Below are 19,777 nucleotides of genomic sequence, written 5' to 3'. Positions count from 1 at the left end.
TAGGTTAAGGATTCCTCTGCAAAACTTTATTCTGTTGGGTACCTTACCTAAATAAAAATAGAAAAGGAGGGTAGTGTGTTTCTGTAAGCTAGGTGTAAGAAACTCTACTCTACTCCTTGATGGTCTACATGTTTCTCGCCTAGTGGTTGTCTATGTAAGATCACTGGCGATTCTTCCGGACCGTGAGAAAAGGAAAACAATTTGTGAAAAAGGAAACTATCTACAACAAGCATTTACAATGCAACAGTCTCGCCTTCGGAAAAGCTAAAGCTATTGGCATTGTAAATGACAAACTTTTTATTTATGTGTTGGTTTTGAAAACAGATAAATAAATGGCATTGTCATTTACAATGCCAATAGCTTCATCTATCGCAAATACGAGACCTTTTGCATTTGCACCTCCACACACACACACAGAGCCCCACACAGCCACACACACAGCCACACACACAGCCACACACACAGAGCCACACAGAGCCACACAGACACACAGAGCCACACACAGAGCCACAGAGCCACACACAGAGCCACACACACACACAGAGCCACACATACACACACACACAGAGCCCCACACACACAGAGCGGTACAAAAGGGGGTGGTGATGGACGGAGCATCTGAACCAATCAAACACTCACACCCAGTCAACAGATCTGAGTTTAATCCATCACCGTTCTTTAGCCCACTCTGCCACCCCAGTTCAGACATGGCCATATGCAAATCAGTCTGAACCCTGTTCCTCATGGGAACAGTCCAGCCCGAACTGCCAAGCCATGCCTTCCCTGGACCGGAAACAAGCTTCCGAGGACCGGTTTCTGGCATTTCAGCCGTCTTCAGCCCGGCTTGCTTGAATCCAGTGGCAAAGTGAGCAAGGGACTCACGTCTGAGCATACCCTGCCAACTTATGGCGAACAAAGCAGTGCAAAAGGGGGTGGTGATGGACAGAGCATCTGAACCAATCAAACACTCACACCCAGTCAACAGATCTGGGTTTAATCCATCACCGTTCTTTAGCCCACTCTGCCACCCCAGTTCAGACATGGCCATAAGCAAATCAGTCTGACCCTGTGCCTCATGGGAACAGTCCAGCCCGAACTGCCAAGCCATGCCTTCCCTGGACCGGAAACAAGCTTCCGAGGACCGGTTTCTGGCAAATCAGCCGTCTTCAGCCCGGCTTGCTTGAATCCAGTGGCAAAGTGAGCAAGGGACTCAGAAAAGCTAGAGCTATTGGCATTGTAAATGACAAACTTTTTATTTATTTGTTGGTTTTGAAAACAGATAAATAAAGGGCATTGTCATTTACAATGCCAATAGCTTAATCTATCGCAAATATGAGACCTATTGCATTTGCACCTCCACACACACACACAGAGCCCCCCACACAGCCACACACACACACATCCACACACACACACACACATAGAGCCACAGACACACAGAGCCACACAGACACACACAGAGCCACACACACGCAGAGCCACACACACACACGCAGAGCCACACACACACAGAGCCACACACACAAACACAGAGCTATACACACACACAGAGCCACACACACACACACAGCCACACACACACAGCCACACACTCACACAGAGACACACACAGAGCCACACACACACACAGAGCCACACCCACACAGAGCCACACACACACAGACACACAGCCACACATACACACACAGAGCCACACACACCCACACATAGCCACACACACCGAGCCACACACACACAGAGCCACACACACAGAGCCACACACACACACAGAGCCACACACACAGAGCCACACACACAGAGCCACACACACAGAGCCACACACACACAGAGCCACACACACACAGAGCCACACACACAGAGCCACACACACAGCCACAGCCACACACACTCACACACAGAGCCACACAGAGCCACACACACACACAGAGCCACACACACACACACACACACACACACAGAGCCACACATAGCTACACACACACACAGCCACACACACAGAGCCACACACACATACACAGAGCCACAGACACACACACAGAGCCACACACACACGCAGCCACACACACAGCCACACACACAGAACCACACACAGCCACACACGCACAGAGCCACAGACACACAGAGCCACACACACACACAGAGTCACACACAGAGCCACACACACACAGAGCCACACACACACACAGCAACACACAGAGTCACAAACACACACACAGAGTCACACACACACACACAGAGACACACACACAGAGCCACACACACACACACACAGAGCCATACACAGCCACACACATAGACAGAGCCACACACAGAGTTCTCAGATAGGAGCGCGCGGCCAGTAGTTATCTTGAAAATCTGCTATGGATCAGCCTTGTGTAAAAACTTGGTCATGCATGAGTACCATGATCTAGGCCAGTCTCGCAGAAATGTGGTTTGTTTACACAGGAAGGGGCACACCAAATACTACCCTTGTGATGGCAGAGGGCTACTGCTTCTACCTGGAGTTACGTGACACAAACACATTTGCAGCTTGTGTTCAGTAGTAATCAGACCTGCAAGGGTAGTGTGTAGTGCTGGACAGCATGTGAAACTTTAGGTGTGCATGATGAGATGTACGTGAGTGACTGGTACATAGCATGGAGGACTGTGGGTTGCATTTTGGAATCCCAGAGCCTAAAGAAGCTTCTGGAGGGCGATAGATAGAGTGAGGGAGATAGATAGATAGATAGATAGATAGATAGATAGATAGATAGAGTGAGGGCGATAGAGTGTGGGCGATAGATAGAGTGAGGGCGATAGACAGAGTGAGGGCGATAGATAGATAGAGTGAGGGCGATAGATCGAGTGAGGGCGATAAATAGAGTGAGGGCGATAGATAGTGTGTGGGCGATAGATTGATAGAGTGAGGGCGACAGATAGAGTGAGGGTGATAGATAGAGTGAGGGTGATAGATAGAGTGAGGGCGATAGATAGAGTGAGGGCGATAGATAGAGTGAGGCCGATAGATAGAGTGAGGCCGATAGATAGAGTGAGTGCGATAGATAGATAGACAGATAGAGTGAGGGCGAAAGATAGAGTGAGGGCGATAGATAGATAGAGTGAGGGCTATAGAGTGAGGGTGATAGATAGATAGACAGATAGAGTGAGGGCGATAGATAGAGTGAGGGTGATAGATAGATAGAGTGAGGGCTATAGAGTGAGGGTGATAGATAGATAGACAGATAGAGTGAGGGCGAAAGATAGAGTGAGGGCGATAGATAGATAGAGTGAGGGCTATAGAGTGAGGGTGATAGATAGATAGACAGATAGAGTGAGGGCGATAGATAGATAGAGTGAGGGCCATAGATAGATAGATAGGTGTGTGTGTGTGTCTGTGCGTGTGTGTAGGAACGGCAGGCTCAAGCTGGTTTCACCAAAGTTAATTTATGTAAACATGAGGAGAAAACAAACGGTCGGGAGAGGAGCGCGCAGTGTAAAAAAAGGGTTAACTGCCGGAAAGTTAAACAAGCTCTAGGCATTGGGTGGCGGGTGCGGGGAAGCGGCTTTCTTTGAAGTCTGCGTCTGATGACGATGGTGTGCGATGTGCACGCGCCCGGCTAACATGAACTGTACCCGATCTGCAGTTTGGGTACACTTTTTGAAAGCCTTACTATAATCTCGCCAGCATCCCTAACGGGATTGCTTAGGCGAGACCTAAAGATTGATGCATAAATGTGTATTTTAATTTCTTGTTGGTCTACATTTGCTGACAAGGTGGTATTGTAATTTCTTCCAGAAAACTTTTTTCGTGAAGGCAGAGAATAATCTCATACTAAGAAAATGGATCACAGTTCCCCCTGGCCAGTGCTGGCTCTGTCACAGCACTTTTTTCCCTAACTCTCAGACATACTGCACAGCCTCTGCGCTGCCATCCAACATGGCTGAAAGACATTGACTAAGCCAATAGTCAGTGCTTTAAATGGGACAGTACTCACCGGTACTGAGTACCAGAACTTCTTTGATTTATCACTCTGAGTACCGGCACACCTCTACTGCCCTGGAGAGTACTGGTACTCATGAAATGGTAGGCTCATTAGCTGTGCTGGTGAGCAGGAGTGGAACGTGTCTCTGGCAGCCAAGGCGCCGCTTCTGCAGCCCCGATCTGAGCCCCAGCGGAGCTAATCAGCAGAGCTCATTTGAATAATGTCTGGGTGCTCACCATCAGTCTGTGCTTGAAAGAGCAGGGTCCATTCAGGCCCTGTGCTGTAAATCACATTCACACTATCCTGTGCGTTTGCGCAAGCACAGGAATCATGTCAGTCCCCTGGCAGTGGCAATCAGGCTACGGCCAGTCTGGCCCTGGTGGCAATTAAAAAAGCCAGAGTAGGTGAAGAGCAAAGATGGCTTTTATTATACCGGAGACTTTTGTGTGTCTACTATAGTTGTGTGTATGCCTGTTTCTGTAAGAAAAAAGTGAAAGAAAGAGAAAGAGAATCAAGACACTCTCAAGAGGTATTTTAAAGAAAATATGTGGCACTTTGTACATGTTTGCTCTGCGACAAAGATTCATAAATAACGTATCAGGGAGGGTGGGTAGGTGACTGGCTGAGTGAGTGGATGGATGAGTGAGCAAGGGTGTATATAGATGGATGAATGAATAGATGGATGGATGAGTGAAAGCATGTATCGGTGAAAGAGGGTGGATGATTGGATGAAAGGGCGGATGATGGGTGGCTAAGTGAAAGATTGGATGGATGAATGAAAGGTAGGGAAGATGGATTAAAGGGTGGATGATGGATGAGTGAAAGGAGGGATTGAGTGAATGGGTGGATGGAATAAAGGAGTGAAAGGGTTGATGGATGGATGAGCGAAAGGATTGATGGATGAGGGAAAGGGTGGATAAAGAGATGGATGAGTGAAAGGATGAATGGATAGGTTTGGAGATGGGTTGATGGATGGATGGATGGATGGATAGGTTTAGATATGAAGGGTGGATAGACGGAATGGTGAAAAACTGAATGATTGATGAAAGACTGAAGAGCCAATATAATGTAAAGGTTAAATGGTGGACATCAGTAGGTAAATGGTAGGATGAAAGGATGAATGGATAGATTGATGGAAGAGACTAGAGATATCTTCTGCGGAGGGTCATGATGAATTGCTTCATTTGCTTGGTGCCATAAGAGCTTTGGTGTGACGTGGGGGTATTTTCAGTTTCTTCCTACTCGCGTGCTCAAAAATATATAGTACTGTGCCAAACAGTAATTAACAGTATGACATTAAGAAGGTGCAACTATTGCAAAGAAAGGAAATGCTGACATATTATTGCATTTCTCTTTCATTTTGTGTAATGAGTTAACCTGCTTTGTTTATATAATCACATTTCTCATGTTTAGGAAGTCCTCGGGGAGCCGATCAGGGAGTGAAGAAGCCAGTTATTTACTGTGAGAGGCAGAGCCAATGAGCACCTGGGGGAGGAGCCCACAAGTGACAAGCGATGTGCCAAGACTGACACGGGGGTTATCTGATATCTGAGGGTAACTCTACTTGGGGTAGGGGGGTCAAGAGTGCGTGGGAGAGGAACCCACGCCTGCTCTGAATGTTCCACCAGTGAAAACGTTATAGGAGACAGGGGCGTATAGGTGAGCTCCAGGTGTGATCTTGTACTGCAGGTGACTGGGGACTTAGCGTGTGGCAAAGGGAGCTTGCAGGATGCTTAAGGAACTCTCAGGTGCCCTAAGGAGTTTGCATGTGACGTCAGACACTCGCAGGTGATAGGGAAGCTCCGCGGTGGCTGTGGAGCTTGCAGGTGGCTTCAGGAACGCTCAGGTGCCCTAAGGAGTTTGCATGTGACGTCAGACACTCGCAGGTGATAGGGAAGCTCCACGGTGGCTGGGGAGCTGCAGGTGGCTTAAGGAACTCTCAGGTGCCCTAAGGAGTTTGCATGTGACGTCAGACACTCGCAGGTGATAGGGAAGCTCCGCGGTGGCTGGGGAGCTTCGAGTGACTTCAGGAACTCTCAGGTGCCCTAAGGAGTTTGCACGTGACGTCAGACACTCGCAGGTGATAGGGAAGCTCCGCGGTGGCTGGGGAGCTTGCAGGAGGCTTCAGGAACTCTCAGGTGCCCTAAGGAGTTTGCACGTGACGTCAGACACTCGCAGGTGATAGGGAAGCTCCGCCGTGGCTGTGGACCTTGCAGGTGGCTTCAGGAACTCTCAGGTGCCCTAAGGAGTTTGCACGTGACGTCAGACACTCGCAGGTGATAGGGAAGCTCCGCGGTGGCTGGGGACCTTGCAGGTGGCTTCAGGACCCTCAGGTGCCCTAAGGAGTTTGCACGTGACGTCAGACACTCGCAGGTGATAGGGAAGCTCCGTGGTGGCTGGGGAGCTTGCAGGTGGCTTCAAGAACTCTCAGGTGCCCTAAGGAGTTTGCACGCGACGTCAGACACTCGCAGGTGATAGGGAAGCTCCACGGTGGCTGGGGAGCTTGCAGGTGGCTTCAGGAACTCTCAGGTGCCCTAAGGAGTTTGCATGTGACGTCAGACACTCGCAGGTGATAGGGAAGCTCCGCGGTGGCTGGGGAGCTTGCAGGTGCCCGGCAGATCTCTGACACTATCGGTGAGCTTGTCTGAGAGTGCGGGGCTCACCTGCGCACTGTGGAGCTCACAAGTGACTGAGCGAGGTCACAGGTGACTGCCAGCAGCACAGAGCAGATTAGGAGGTTGCAGCGGAGTGCGGAGGATCCCGGGAACAGGAGTTCGAGAGTGACTGCGAAGATCATCCGGTGACGCTGAGCGATGGCCTGCTCTGTCCCAAGGATACTTCGCGGTGGGCGGAGAAGTTGGTGCCACGGGCGGATCCGCTCCTTTCACTGTAACAGGTAAGGGCAGAAGGGGTCGGGGTTTCTGGGAAACGCGGGCTGGCAGGTGTGACGGGCTGAAGGTTGTATACCAGCTGCGAGAGGGAGGGCGGGGGGGCACGGTGGCACAGGAAGGGCAGGCATTGAACGTCTATACCTAGAAATAATTCCAATTAACAAATTCACAAAATGCACAGCAATGTCAATCTATCTAAAGCGCATCTACTCTTCGCCAGGGAAAGTAAGTGCTAAATAAATGCAAATACAATATGTAAATTCGAGTGGCTTTTAACCGCTATGATACATGACACCCATCCGGGTTACTTATGTTAAAAAGAGGGGATGACCAGGAGCCCTTAGGTCCGGCATACGAACACCTAACAACACCTGAAGATTGTATGCAGTGCCTTCTGAAGAAATCGGGGATAGTGTGTCTAGGAACAGTTTGTTAGACGGGGGGATACCCTCCAGTAGGAGGAATTGCCCTCACACCGCAATAGGTTGTTTTCAGCAAGCCCCGTGTGTTGTGTTCAGTGCCCTCTTGCTAGCACTGTCATAGTCTGCATTTGGCAGTCGCTATTAATAAATTGGGCTTGAATGGCACGGTGGGGTGGTATGCAATTGGCGGGAAGGCTTGAGCTGTAAAATAGTTTCGAAAACTCCGTGTTTCCTTAAAACTAAAGAAGGTGTGCTCAAGATGAAATGATATGGGGCACCTTTTGTGACTGTTCCTGCAGCCGATTGTCTTCGGCAGAAGGCGGGATGGGACTGGAGTTGTTTCTGCCTAGATTTCGTTATAGGATGAGGCGGATGTTTGCAGACGCCCCAAGTGTTTTGGAATGCGTGTTTAACAACTAACACCACTTCTGTCTAGTGGATGGAGTGGGTGTTTAATGACAGTCCTCAGTCGCCTGTGAGATAGTATGGATTATAAATAATACCTCTCATTTTGGCCTGGAGCTGATCGACTGGTTAGTTATGTGAGTGAGCAAGTGTGAGTGTTTTTAGCCAATTTCTAAATGTACCTATGGGCAGTGGTCGAAGTGCATTACAAAACAAGCGCTCGCCGTGCTCTGTAAGCACCGTCCTTTTCAGATTGAGGGGCGTGTTTTTCGAGGAGAGAAAGAAACGAAAAAAACACTCCCCTCAATCCGAAAAGGACGGGGCTTACAGCGAGACAATGATGTCACAGAGACCTCTTCTCCAATGGCTGGCTGCCATTTAGGAGGCCAGCCAATGGAGAGGAGGGGCGTGGTTTACCCTCGCTACTCTGAGACATGAAGTCTCGCTGTGAGACTGCGCATGCGCAGCCTACACTAGTCTCGACCTAAAAAGGAGTGGTAAGTATAATTATTTTACTTGCCACTATCAAACGCCTTGGGGCGATCCAATGACCTACCCCTACCGCTACTCCTCAGGAGCAGCGGTAGGGGTAGGTCGTTGGATCGGTTCTGATTGTGGAACAGTGACACTACTGTTTGCGTGTCTCTTTAACCGCTGCACCAGACGAGGCCAGAACACACACTACTTTAGGCGGTCTTCACCACCTAGAAGGATTCCCCTAGGTGTTTGATAGTGGCAAGTAAAATAATTAAACTTACCACTCCTTTTTGGAGATAGTTTCCTTTTTCACAAATTGTTTTCCTTTTCTCATGGTCCTGAAGAATCGCCAGTGATCTTACATAGACAATCACTAGGCGAGAAACATGTCGACCATCAAGGAGTAGAGTAGAGTTTCTTACACCTAGCTTACAGAACACACTACCCTCCTTTTCTATTTTTATTTAGGTAAGGTACCCAACAGAATAAAGTTTTGCAGAGGAATCCTTAACCTATTTTAATACACTGCACTTACATCTACATCTGACTAGGCCCCCTCACCCCCACTGCGCCCTTACGGCAAGGAACAAAAGATCTCCGATAAAGAGCCCCTTTAAGGGTGCCCGTTGGGCATTGCAGCGCCAGGCCCAACGAGGAGCAGGCTTAAATGATGAAGCATGACACCTAGCTTGCTGGGTGTGTGAGAGCCATAGTTCCAAAAGGAGGAATTCCCCTCCTCCTCTCCTTTTATGACCCCTGTCTTACCTACTCCACCGGACACACTTGTCTAGGTGGGTTTCGGTGATCAATATTTCACCTAGGAACTGCGTACCCTCTCTTTTGTTGCATTGTCTATGACACTGCCCAGGTCGGTAAAGACATCAACCTCTTCCAGTAAGTAGTCTGCAACAGTGACTTAGTTGTGCTGGCGGTGTTAGTCTTCAGGGTTTTCTCCTGTGAATGTTCAGGCCAAGTTGTGCTGATGTAGTTGCCACACTGTTGGTGTTCTCTTGCAACTACAGATGGGTGAAAGAGAGTAGGGCCAGGTCGACTGCACAGTTCAGGTCATCTAGCTGCATCCAATGTGTCCACTGGATCCCATTTCTTCTCCTAGCTGTGGTTGTCTTCATGATTCAGTCTATGGCCAGCAGGAAGAGAAATGGTGACATGAGATATCCCTCCTTCCAGTCTAATGGCAAACTTCCCTCTTCCCAGATCCTTCAAAACATGAGGTAGAGCAAGTCTACTGATGTTTCAATGTCTGCCTTCACTTCCTCTGCAGGAATTATGTCAGGTCCTGCTTCCTTCCCATTTCTCAGATGTTTGATGGCTTGACATATTTCTTCTGTGGTTGGTCAGTTGCAGACGACTGGGAAGTCTTTGTCAGCTGGCTGTATGTCTGGTGCAGAGTGCGGCATGGGCTGATTCAGCAGTTCTTCAAAGTGCTCGATTTATCTTCATTGTTGACCTATATTACCCATTATTGTCTTCCCAGCTTTGTCTTTAGGTGAGTGGTTCAAAAAACAGAATTTTAATGAGTGAGGAAGAGATGATGTTGTCATCATGTGTAGTTACTTTGAACAAGTTCACAATGCTGAAGAGCTATCAATGGGTCAACGAGTTAATGGATGCCAGGTGCAGATGTCCTAAATACGGATATGAAGCTTGATGAAATGGGTATCTTGAGGGCTACGTTGTGTCTTGTGGTCCTGACTATGCTGATGAAGACAGTGAGTATGGATGCAAGTGGGTTCATACCTTGCAAAGAAGCTTTGCCCTCATTGTCCATCTCTTACTGTGTTAAGGTGAAAGCCCAATTCAGCTTTGATAATTTTCTATCTGTAAGATGCGTGCAGGTCTTCGATTTTCACCATAGTATTTTGTAGTCTGTTTGTGCTTCTCTTGCTGGCACTAGATATTCTGTGTACCAGGGTGTAGATTGTCTGGGGTAAGAGCGACTCATGAGCATTTTCGGGGTTGCCCTCAATGGAGTTAACAGTGCTGGTGTCTGCAGAGGAAGAAAGTGAAAGTGCAGTGGGTGCTAGTTGAGACCATTTTGAAGAATCTGGTGCGGATTTGGTTTGGCGTTTGTGTGTGGGTCTGTAATGTGTTATGTGGAAGAGGATGGCACTGTTATCCATCCTACCTATGGCAAAATGCTCTAGGTATGTAACTGTATGTACGAAGAGGATGACAAAGTTCAACAGTGGCTTTGATGTTCATAGGATTTGTTACCTGGGAGAAAGTTTATAGGGTGGCAAGAAGCTTGGTAATTTCATAAAAAGGTTTTGGTGGTGGTGTTACCCTTCAGATTAAAGTCCCTGAGAAAAGTGAAAGAAATTATTGCAGTAGATTGGAACTTTATACTGCGACTGTAACTTCCGGATACCTAGTAGAAAGGGAAGAGGGAATAGCAGTAAGCAGATGGTTATCCTCGTGCAGAGAGAGGGGGAACAGACAGATGTTTACCTCTGTCTCGCTCACACCTCCTAATGGCGGAGTGTTCACAGAATGAGTGATTTCACAACTGTAAGGAGAAACTGGTTGAAAGCACTAATATACAGGAGCAAGACAGCACTATGACAATATGGCAAATAATTTTAGCTCATCAAAATGCTAGTAAGGCTAGCTTCTTCAATTAGAAGGCATTAGAATTGGATACCTGAGTTGAATAATGAACATGACCTCCATGCCACATGCACGTTAAGTACATACAGATTTCTATTAGAAGGAGGACGGAATACATTTTGCTATTCCACATGTTGCAGGGTTGAGCACAATATTCTCTTTGAATCTTAGGGGTGACCCAAGATGCAACAAACTTAACAACCAAAGTTTAAGATTACGGCAAACCACTCAACTTGAAGAAAGGAAGAGGAGTGAGCATTTCAACGAGTGCAGAATGCATGATATAAGGATAAATCATCCCACTTCTAGCAGGTAACGAGAAATAAGATACATTTCCTATTTATACACAGAGTGAAGCATGTGTTTACAATATTGGTTTGGTAGTGCAAGTTGACATCCACTCCCAAAATGATTACATATCCCCTCTTACCTTCCATCCAAGCAGATCTGCCAGTGCCAAACAACCATCATCGCAGTTCCCCAACCAGGCCACATCCCTGCAGCAAATCAAAACACAAATTGATACATTGAGAGAGCGGAAAAGAAAGTATTCATACATTTAATATATTCGAAGGGGAACATCATGGACCCTAGCCTTGGGCTAGAGCTGAGTGGTCTCTGAAATTAAGGATAGGCAGTGGTGCCCCTTGGGCTTATGTATCGGTAACCTCTGACACAAGAATTCCGCTGAGTGTCCCATTATTGTGTTGCCGAACACAACTGTGAAGGTACCAGCGCCCTGACACTTGAATGTGTATGTTTGATTGGCTTATACTCAATTGGCATAAACTAACTTACTTTTAAGTCCCTAGTGTATGGTACCCAGGGCCTGTAAGTTAGAGGGTCACCCCTTAGATTGCAGCAGTGGTTGTGCCATCCTGGGTGCGACAAAGCTAAAATAAGGCTCCCAGTCTGCCACTGCAGACTGGAAGGGCATTTGTAAGCTGCTAACTTGATGATGTCATTTGAAGCATAGGCAAAGCCCAAACATCCCTTTTTAGGTCAAGCCTGAGCCAGCGCGCAAGCGGTGCTCTGATAAGATCTGTGGTAGTTCAGTACAGAGAGAAGCTTCACCCACTCCCCCGCCCATATTTTTCATTGGCTTGTGCGTTTGTCCTTTGTAAATGCGGTCATCTGATTCATTATAAGGTTTGTTAGTCCCGCCTTAGTACAGCTTTTCGTCATTTGTATCCTCCCATGGCTACTGGCCCCTTTACTTAGTTGTTAATGGTACGTGTACTTTTTATTGACTCTATGTCCGCCGGCCACTCGCAGCCTACGTTCCGGGTCCCTCCCTCCACAGCACCGCCTGAAGCCCCCTGAGATTGCCCCCCCCCCTGCCTGCCCGGCCTGGCCCTTTTCTGGCTTTTTCTGCTGGATCTTCCGCCGCTCTTGGCGTGTGCCAGCAAAACTGCAACTTGCCTGATATTGATGTCCTTGCTTTAATTTCGTTTTGGTAGGCATTCATTCTGCCCAGGGCCTCTCGAGCCCACGCAGCTGTGGCGCAGCCCCCAGCTCCACTACAGTGTGCCCACGTGCCTTGGCAGCACACACAGGTCCAGGAGAGTGCCTTAAACCCATCAAAGGGCCGCCCGGCATAGGAATAAGACAGTTCTCTTTACCGACTCCTGCAACCCTGACAATCGCATTAGGTATCCCAAAATTTGGCTTTGTTTGATGACGTTTGCTTATGATTTGAGATTTATTAGGACATCCTTCCCGGATAACCCTTTTAGATTGTGCACAGAACCTCAAATGTAGACGAATCTACTTGGAGGTGGGGAAAAGTACATGACAGGCTTGTGCCTCTGGTAGGACTGGGGTGGAGACAGTTGCATGTCTGGTAAAGCCTGGCACCAAACTCACTGTGCACCCACCTGGGAGCTTTTCTAGAGGGGTCTATCATCTAATCCGTTCTTCTCCTTATCCTTCCACCTACCTCTCACTGTCCTTGAGCTGAGGCTCAGTCTATCAGGACAATCGTTTTTTAATTTTTTTTAGCTCTTCTCGCAAACGATGATGGGAAGCACAGCATGATGTGCCATGTCTGTTGCTTTCCAGTTAAGAGACTACAGGGCACTCTTTCTGAAGGATCCTTGGCGGAAGTCCATATCATGGCCTTTGTGCGAAGGGGGCTTCCTCCGCAACCACACATCAAAGGACTCACAGCCTGCAGAGGGTTTTAGTGTGGTTTTACCAATAAACTAAAGATACCAAAGTAAACTGCCATTAAGACTGAAAACAAAATATGTTATTGTGTTTAGTCATGTGAATAACTATCCAGTAGATGAGAATGATAGAGATCCTGGATATAAGGATAAATTAATGCATGAGGAAACTATGAGTTTTTCTGGAAGGAAATCTCATTTTGACAATAACACTGAAGAATAATGTCTACACCGAAGTAGACAACTGATATTATAGTGGAGAAAATGCAATGTTTAAAATGAATATAAGTTTGTATTGCATCTTTTCATATAATGCTTAAAAAGTGTGAAAATAGTCAAATTATTCATCCCTTCTTTTTAAGGAACAATTCTTTAAAAAATGAACTCCTGAAAGTATCAATCAACGTTATAAAAACCTGTTCAACATTGTGGAAACAAAAAGGAAATATAGCAACACAAAGAGAGAAAAAAATCTCATGAATCAATTTGCAGTGCATTGCCTTTTAATGGTTTTATGTCACTGCTAGTTTTGTGTTTTTGTAATGAAAATAAAAAACATAATTTAAATAGTTAACTTTGAAGGTATTTTTTTGTGCAATACTTAAACAAGACATTTGGGGAAATTATTTTGGAAAAAGCAACCCAGGTGTCATTAAAGACGCTTCCTGCACCCATTATGAGCACGGGAGTGGATGAGGAGTCCTTCTCTATTGGCAGTGGCTACACGGAAGAGTGGCTTTCTTGTTCCTTAAAGGTCAGAAGGCTGTCGGTCAGAAAACCCACGAGACAGGGTCAAGTTGACAAACAAATGTTTTTTTTGTTGTAAAAGCTCCCCATACCGCGTTTTCACTTTAATGGCAACTACACACCTTTCTTTAGAGACAGGTTTTCTAAAGGGACGTGGCCGCCATTAAAGTGAAAGTGCAGCATAGGGCGATTTTACAAACAAGCATTTGGAATGCAATAGGCTTCACATTTGCGAGAGTTTAAGCTCTTAGCATTGTAATTGGCAATGCCTTTTTTTAGGTTTTAAAACCAAAACATAAATAAAAGGCATTGTCATTTACAATGCCAATAGCTCAAACTCGCGGAAATGAGAGACCTATTGCATTGCAAATGCTTATTAATACATGTAATTCACCCCTAAGTTAGGCTTAATGAGCCCCAAGGCAGGGTGCTATATATTTGAAAGTGGAACATATACTTTAACATGTTCCAACAATAAAAACCTACAGCTGTTGTTTTTACTGTGGAAAAGGCTAGTAGCCCCAGTAGCGAGTACAGAGTTACACACTGACGAGTCAGCCTTGTTAACTTCTGACTAGGACTAAGGACTACAAAGTTGACACTGTAAGGTATCAAACAAGCATTTGCAATGCAATAGGTCTCGAAGTTACGAGAGTTCAGCTATTGGCATTGTAAATAATGCCTTTTATTTATGTTTGTGAAACGAAAACAAAAATAAAAGGCATTATTATTTCCAATGTCAATAGCTCAAACTTGCGTAAATGCGAGACCTATTACATGGCTGGCAGAGTTAACCCTTCGGTAGCTGGGCTACCTGAGAGCCGGGAGGAGCGGAGCCCACTGGCTGGAGTCAGACGCGCAGGGAGGGGGCACAACGGCGGTGTGTGTAGCGCTCTGCACCCTCTTCTCCTACCAGGTGCATTCCCACCAGACTCGGGCGACCTGCAGCTGTTCGAGGTGGGAGAAGACACAATAAAATGTATGCCTCTAACTGTTGACTGTAGGAGAACACAGCGCAGTTACTGGAGAACCTAGAATGAATGCAAGGGGCTGCAACCAGAGCCGGCCTGTGGGCACCCAGGAAGGCACACTGCTGGGTAAAACCAGGTTAGCAAAGCAAAGAATGTAACGCTGGAAAAAAACAGAACACGAACAACAGGAGGGGGGTGGTGCACATCTCCTGTCCAGCATGTGTCTGCCTTGTGTGAAGAAGCAGCAAAAGTGAAAACTGAGATGGAGCGCGCGCGAACGTCAGAGCGCGGTGGGAGCGCGTTGCTATGAGCGTGCACATCTGGTGTCCCGGCGCAAGCTGGGAGTGCCAGAGAAGCCAAGCCGTCCTTGCCCGGGACATGGGCGAGGCATGGAGTGCGCAGCCGGAAGTGTCCGGGGCTCCCTTGAGCTGAGGAAGACCCGCGTATTGCAGGCCGTGTGTAGGAGAAGCGAGGCGGGAACCCACCCTGCACTGGCAAGCAGTAGAGGAAGTCCGGCGGGAGCCCACCCCACCTTCGTGAATGCCGCATGGTGTGGCCGGAGCAGGATTTCAGACGGGGCTCCTGTGAGGAAGACAGACCCTTGCGTGTTTCTGCAGTGACTGGGTGAAGAGGTGAGTCCCCTCTGCCATCGAGGAGACCAGCCGGGGAGCAGCGCAGAGTCCCCACAAGGGCCGGTGAGTGGGGTGAGGCATGCTGTACGTGGTAAGCGCGCCCGCCTGGACAGGAGATGTGCACGTGTATGGTGCGAGTAGGAGTTGTGATAACGCCGCGAGCCGAACGCGTGCACATCTCCTGTCTGTTAAGCTTTGGAGGACTTCTAAACCATTTACACTGTGCTTGTTGTCTGTTGCTATACGCATGCCAAGAAGCAACTTAGGCCGGTTAATGCACCGCAACCTTTTCGCATACACCTTTTAACTTCTACTGTGTTCGTATTGGTAAAAATGTGTTATTTTCAGTGAGGTGAGGTGAGCTGACTAATGTAAAGCAAAAGACATTGTGGAACTGCAGCATAAAATATTTGCGAAGTAGGGAATTTTGAGTTGCAGCACCAAATATTGGAAAAGCAGAAGACAATGTGTAAATCCTGGAGGAATTAGTATGCGAAAACGCATCAAAACTATAATAGGGAAGGAAATATTTGTAGACTAATGGGTGAGTGACTTTAGGAAGCCACTAAGCAGAGGATACAATAACGGAATGCAGCAAAGGAGGCGTTTTCACACGGCGTGCGCTGTAAGCTGTTTCCTGCATATGCCCTGCCCTTGTTTAGCAAAGTAGCCCACACCGTGACAACACGCCACAGGCTGTCGCATGCAAATGTAAAGTAACTTAGATTAATACGTCCCTGTATGCTTATAAGCAGGAACGTGACACGTATGCCATAGACTGTTATATGCATTTCTCCTATTTATTAATTTGTTCATCAATGAAGCAGTAGGCGTTACCGCGCCGTAGCTGTTGACTATATATATGCAGTGCTTTGAGTTGTCTCCTGTCCTTGTCAACTAAGCAAGCCCACACAGTGCCAACGCACCATAGGCTGTTGCATGCATATGTAAAATCCTCTTGCAGCGCTATGAGTTGTCCAGCAAAAAAACAGGAAGAAGCGTAATACAACAGCGCGTGGTTGTATTTATCCTATTTATACATTTGTTGATCAAGGAAGCAGTAGGCGGTAACGCGCTGTCGCTCTTAACTACATTTATACAGTCCTTCGAGTTGTGTAGCAAAAAAACAGGAAGGAGGCATATCACAACAGCGCGTGGTTGAAGCTAGCCTGCATTTCTCCTGTCCTTGTCAACTAAGCAAACCCACACCCTGCCAACGCGCCGTATGTGTTGCATGCATATGTGAAATCTTCTTGCAGCGCTATGAGTTGTCCAGCAGAAAAACAGGAAGAAGCGTAATACAACAGCGCATGGTTGCATTTATCATATTTATTCATTTGTTGATCAAGGCAGCAGTAGGCGGTAACGCGCCGTAGCTGTTGACTACATTTATGCAGCGCTTTGAGTTGTGTAGCAAAACAATAGGAAGGAGGCGTATAGCAACAGCGCGTGGTTGAAGTATTTCTCTTATCCTTGTCGACTAAGCAAGCCCACACCGTGCCAACGCGCCATAGGCTGTCGCATGCAAATTTAAAATCTTCTCTGTTGTTCTGCAATAAAACAGGAGCAGGAAATATATAAACACGCCGCACGGTGTAAGCTGGTGCGTGCATAACTCCTGTGTTTATTTAGCGAGAAAGCCAGTCGTACTGGCGCCCATTTCCTGTCCTGGGAGTTGTTGCATAAGGAAGCAGGAAGCACGTGAATGTGGCGCCAGCAGTACACGTGCACTTCCCTTGTCCTGCAAGTTAATCTAACGCCATCGTACGCGTTCACAAACGAGTTCACAATTGCAGTCCTTTGTGCACGTGCACATGTCCTGTCCCCCTTCCAAAGCAAGTCGACAACAATAGATCTCACCTACCAACAGCGCTTCACGCTGCATCGCTAGGCAAGACCTAAAAACTAATTGCATTAAACCAGACTTGATGCCCAAGTCAAAATTAATGTAATAGTTGCAGTGTGCAACTTTTACAAAGTTGCCACTTTGTTGCCCAAAATCTCCTGTGCCTGTTGATTGCAGCAAATGGGGTCTGTACCCGAGACAGTTTACTGCCCTCCTGGGGAGACGTGCAAATGACTACTAGGAAAGGATACAATATAAGCCATCATGAGGAGAAGTGTTACCTCTTCCTGGTAGGAAGGTAGACGGGTCCCGGCCCAAATGGCGAGGTTCAAAAGAGAAGCCGCCTTTGAAGGGCAAATAGTGAACACTTAGGAGAGGGGCTGCTCTATTGTTAAGGCAGCTAGGCTGGCATTTTGCATACCAGAGAGAGGGGAAACCAGTTGTCAAACCGATTTTTCAGGGGCATGTAGTCCCTCTTAGTAGCCACACCTCTAGTTTGGGCTAGGGAGCTTTACAAGCTGAGAGAAAGGGGTTCTGCCATCTTGAGAGTGGGCTGAATACAGACTTCTGGGATAGCTAGATGCTACCTACACTTCACAGGAAGTTGTCATCAGATGGGAGGGAACCTGGTAGCCCATTGGATAGTGACCACAACCACCTGAGTCAAATTTCAGGGAATTAAAAAGGCACCCCTACCATCCAGAACTCAGATCTCGTCGGACTGGGGAACAGGACAGAAGAAAGACTGCCTTGCTGCACATAGGGCTCGGGAAGAGAGACTCCACCAATGTGGACTGACCCGGCTGAGCCTGCTGGCTAGTGAAGGAAAAGGAACAGTGTTTGCTGTGTTCTGCTCATTTATAGGTGGACTCCTGAGCCCAGCCGGAGCAACAGACTCCAAGGGTCAGTTGGCTTGCCTCCTGCTCGCAGCACAAGGTCACAACAGTTGAAGAAGTCTACAGGGGCGAGTCGGAAATCCAGATTCCTGAATCGAGAACTCATTGCCGTTGTGCAGCCCAAAGAACCAAGACCTGATGCTCAAAAGTTGTTCTCCGAGTCTGGTGGACCCGGGAGAGTCATCGGAGAGCAGCTAAGTCGACCAGAAGGCAAGTTACCTCCATAAGAAGAAAACCACCGGAACGCTGTACAGTGCAACTGGTAGCCGAGTACAAACTGGATTTCTGCCAAGCTCAAGAGGAGTTTGAGGGACGTTGACCCCTTCGGCCAGGATTGCCTAACCAAGGATCGAGGAGTAGCGCTAGGAAGACTCCCGTCGACTGCACCGCATCTTCAGCAACCTTGAGAATGTTCAGCATCCTGTATCCTATGCATGAGGACTACTCCATGCAAGTCAATAGCAAGGAGCCACTAACGCTTGAAATTAACTGAAGACTGATTTTCTGGAAAGGTAACTATTTCTGTCGACCTTACTGGTCCCCCTGACCTGTTCCCTGCCGGAGTTGGTCACCTAAAGTAAGTAACCGCATTGACACTTACCAAGGTTTTTCTTGAAAACGTTTCTAAGTGTCAAATTCATTGAATTTTTCAATACCTGTTCATGGTTAAGTAAAAAGTGCTAGTTTACCATACCTTGCAAATTCTGTATTTTCAGAACCCTCTGGCGGATTGTTTTCAGTTTGGTTTCTAAAATGAAATAAATATCCAATCTATTTTTATAAACTGGTGTCTGATTTCTTTCGAGTCTTGTGTATTTCTTCATTAATTATTTTTCCCCCCGAAGTTTTATATAGCGCCAACTTGACCCGAAATCAGGTATCAGGGCGCTTTACATAAGCACCAGTTGTGTTACATGAGGATCGATTCATTTTTGTTAGGCACAGGAAGATTAAGTGATTTGCCCAGAATCACAAGATGTTGAGCGTTGTTGCCAAGACTCAAACCTGGTTCCCCAGGTTTGAAGTTGACCGCCCTAACCGTTAAGCTACATCCTCGCCCCAATTTTAGGGCTGCTTGAATGATTAACACTTGGTCCTTTGTGTAAGCCTGACTGCTCAGAGCCACAACTACCCAATGGTTGAGCTAAGGGTTTAACAAGCGAAACCTACTGGTCCTAAAGGAGTTGGTAAGTATGTTACACAGTGAGGTTGAACAACCACAGCATGTAATACACCACATTTTTTCAGATCAGGGTGACAAATTGCTGCTTATTTTTTTACCCTGTGGATTGCTGTTTACAAACTACTCTCACTTTGGAGTCAGTGAAAGAAAAATAAAGTTAATGAAGTGAAAATCTTGCCAAGTGTGAAAGGAAAGGCTTCATGGTGCCATTTGTGGTAGCACACAAAAAATGAAAATACCTGTAAACGAACTGTACACATTCAGCAATTAGGAGCACAAAAATGAAGCACATTTGTTTGGAATTCTGAAGTGAGATGGAAGCAAAGATTTCAATACATTATTATTTGTGTGCAATATAGTTGTATCTGTAAAACTGTATGTCCGTTGAAATTTAGTGGCCATTTCAATGGAAAATGTGTTGCCTGCAAATGATAGTGTGTTACCACACAATACTTTATTTACAAGAAACAAATTGCCTGCCTCATATCAATTAAAGCAGGGTCGGTTACGAAAGTTTGTCGTTCTAAAAAAAGTTGGAAAGCAGTGCTC

The 19,777-nt window shown here is 47.0% G+C and overlaps 1 protein-coding gene across 2 annotated transcripts in view; it reads right to left on the bottom strand.

Annotated features, from left to right (window-relative positions):
* SIRT2 (sirtuin 2) overlaps nt 1–19,777 on the bottom strand; it is a 175,586-nt gene that overhangs the window by 29,637 nt on the left and 126,172 nt on the right. For both annotated transcript variants that reach the window (XM_078661178.1, XM_078661179.1), the window contains one exon: nt 11,216–11,282. In XM_078661178.1, the coding sequence (XP_078517304.1) occupies nt 11,216–11,282 (67 nt within the window). The remainder of the gene's footprint in view (nt 1–11,215; nt 11,283–19,777) is intronic.

This window comes from Lissotriton helveticus, chromosome 9 (genome assembly GCF_964261635.1).
Source record: "Lissotriton helveticus chromosome 9, aLisHel1.1, whole genome shotgun sequence".
NCBI classification, from domain to species: domain Eukaryota; kingdom Metazoa; phylum Chordata; class Amphibia; order Caudata; family Salamandridae; genus Lissotriton; species Lissotriton helveticus.
Note: the sequence above shows the minus strand (reverse complement) of the source record. Positions and strands in the feature narration are given on the sequence as shown.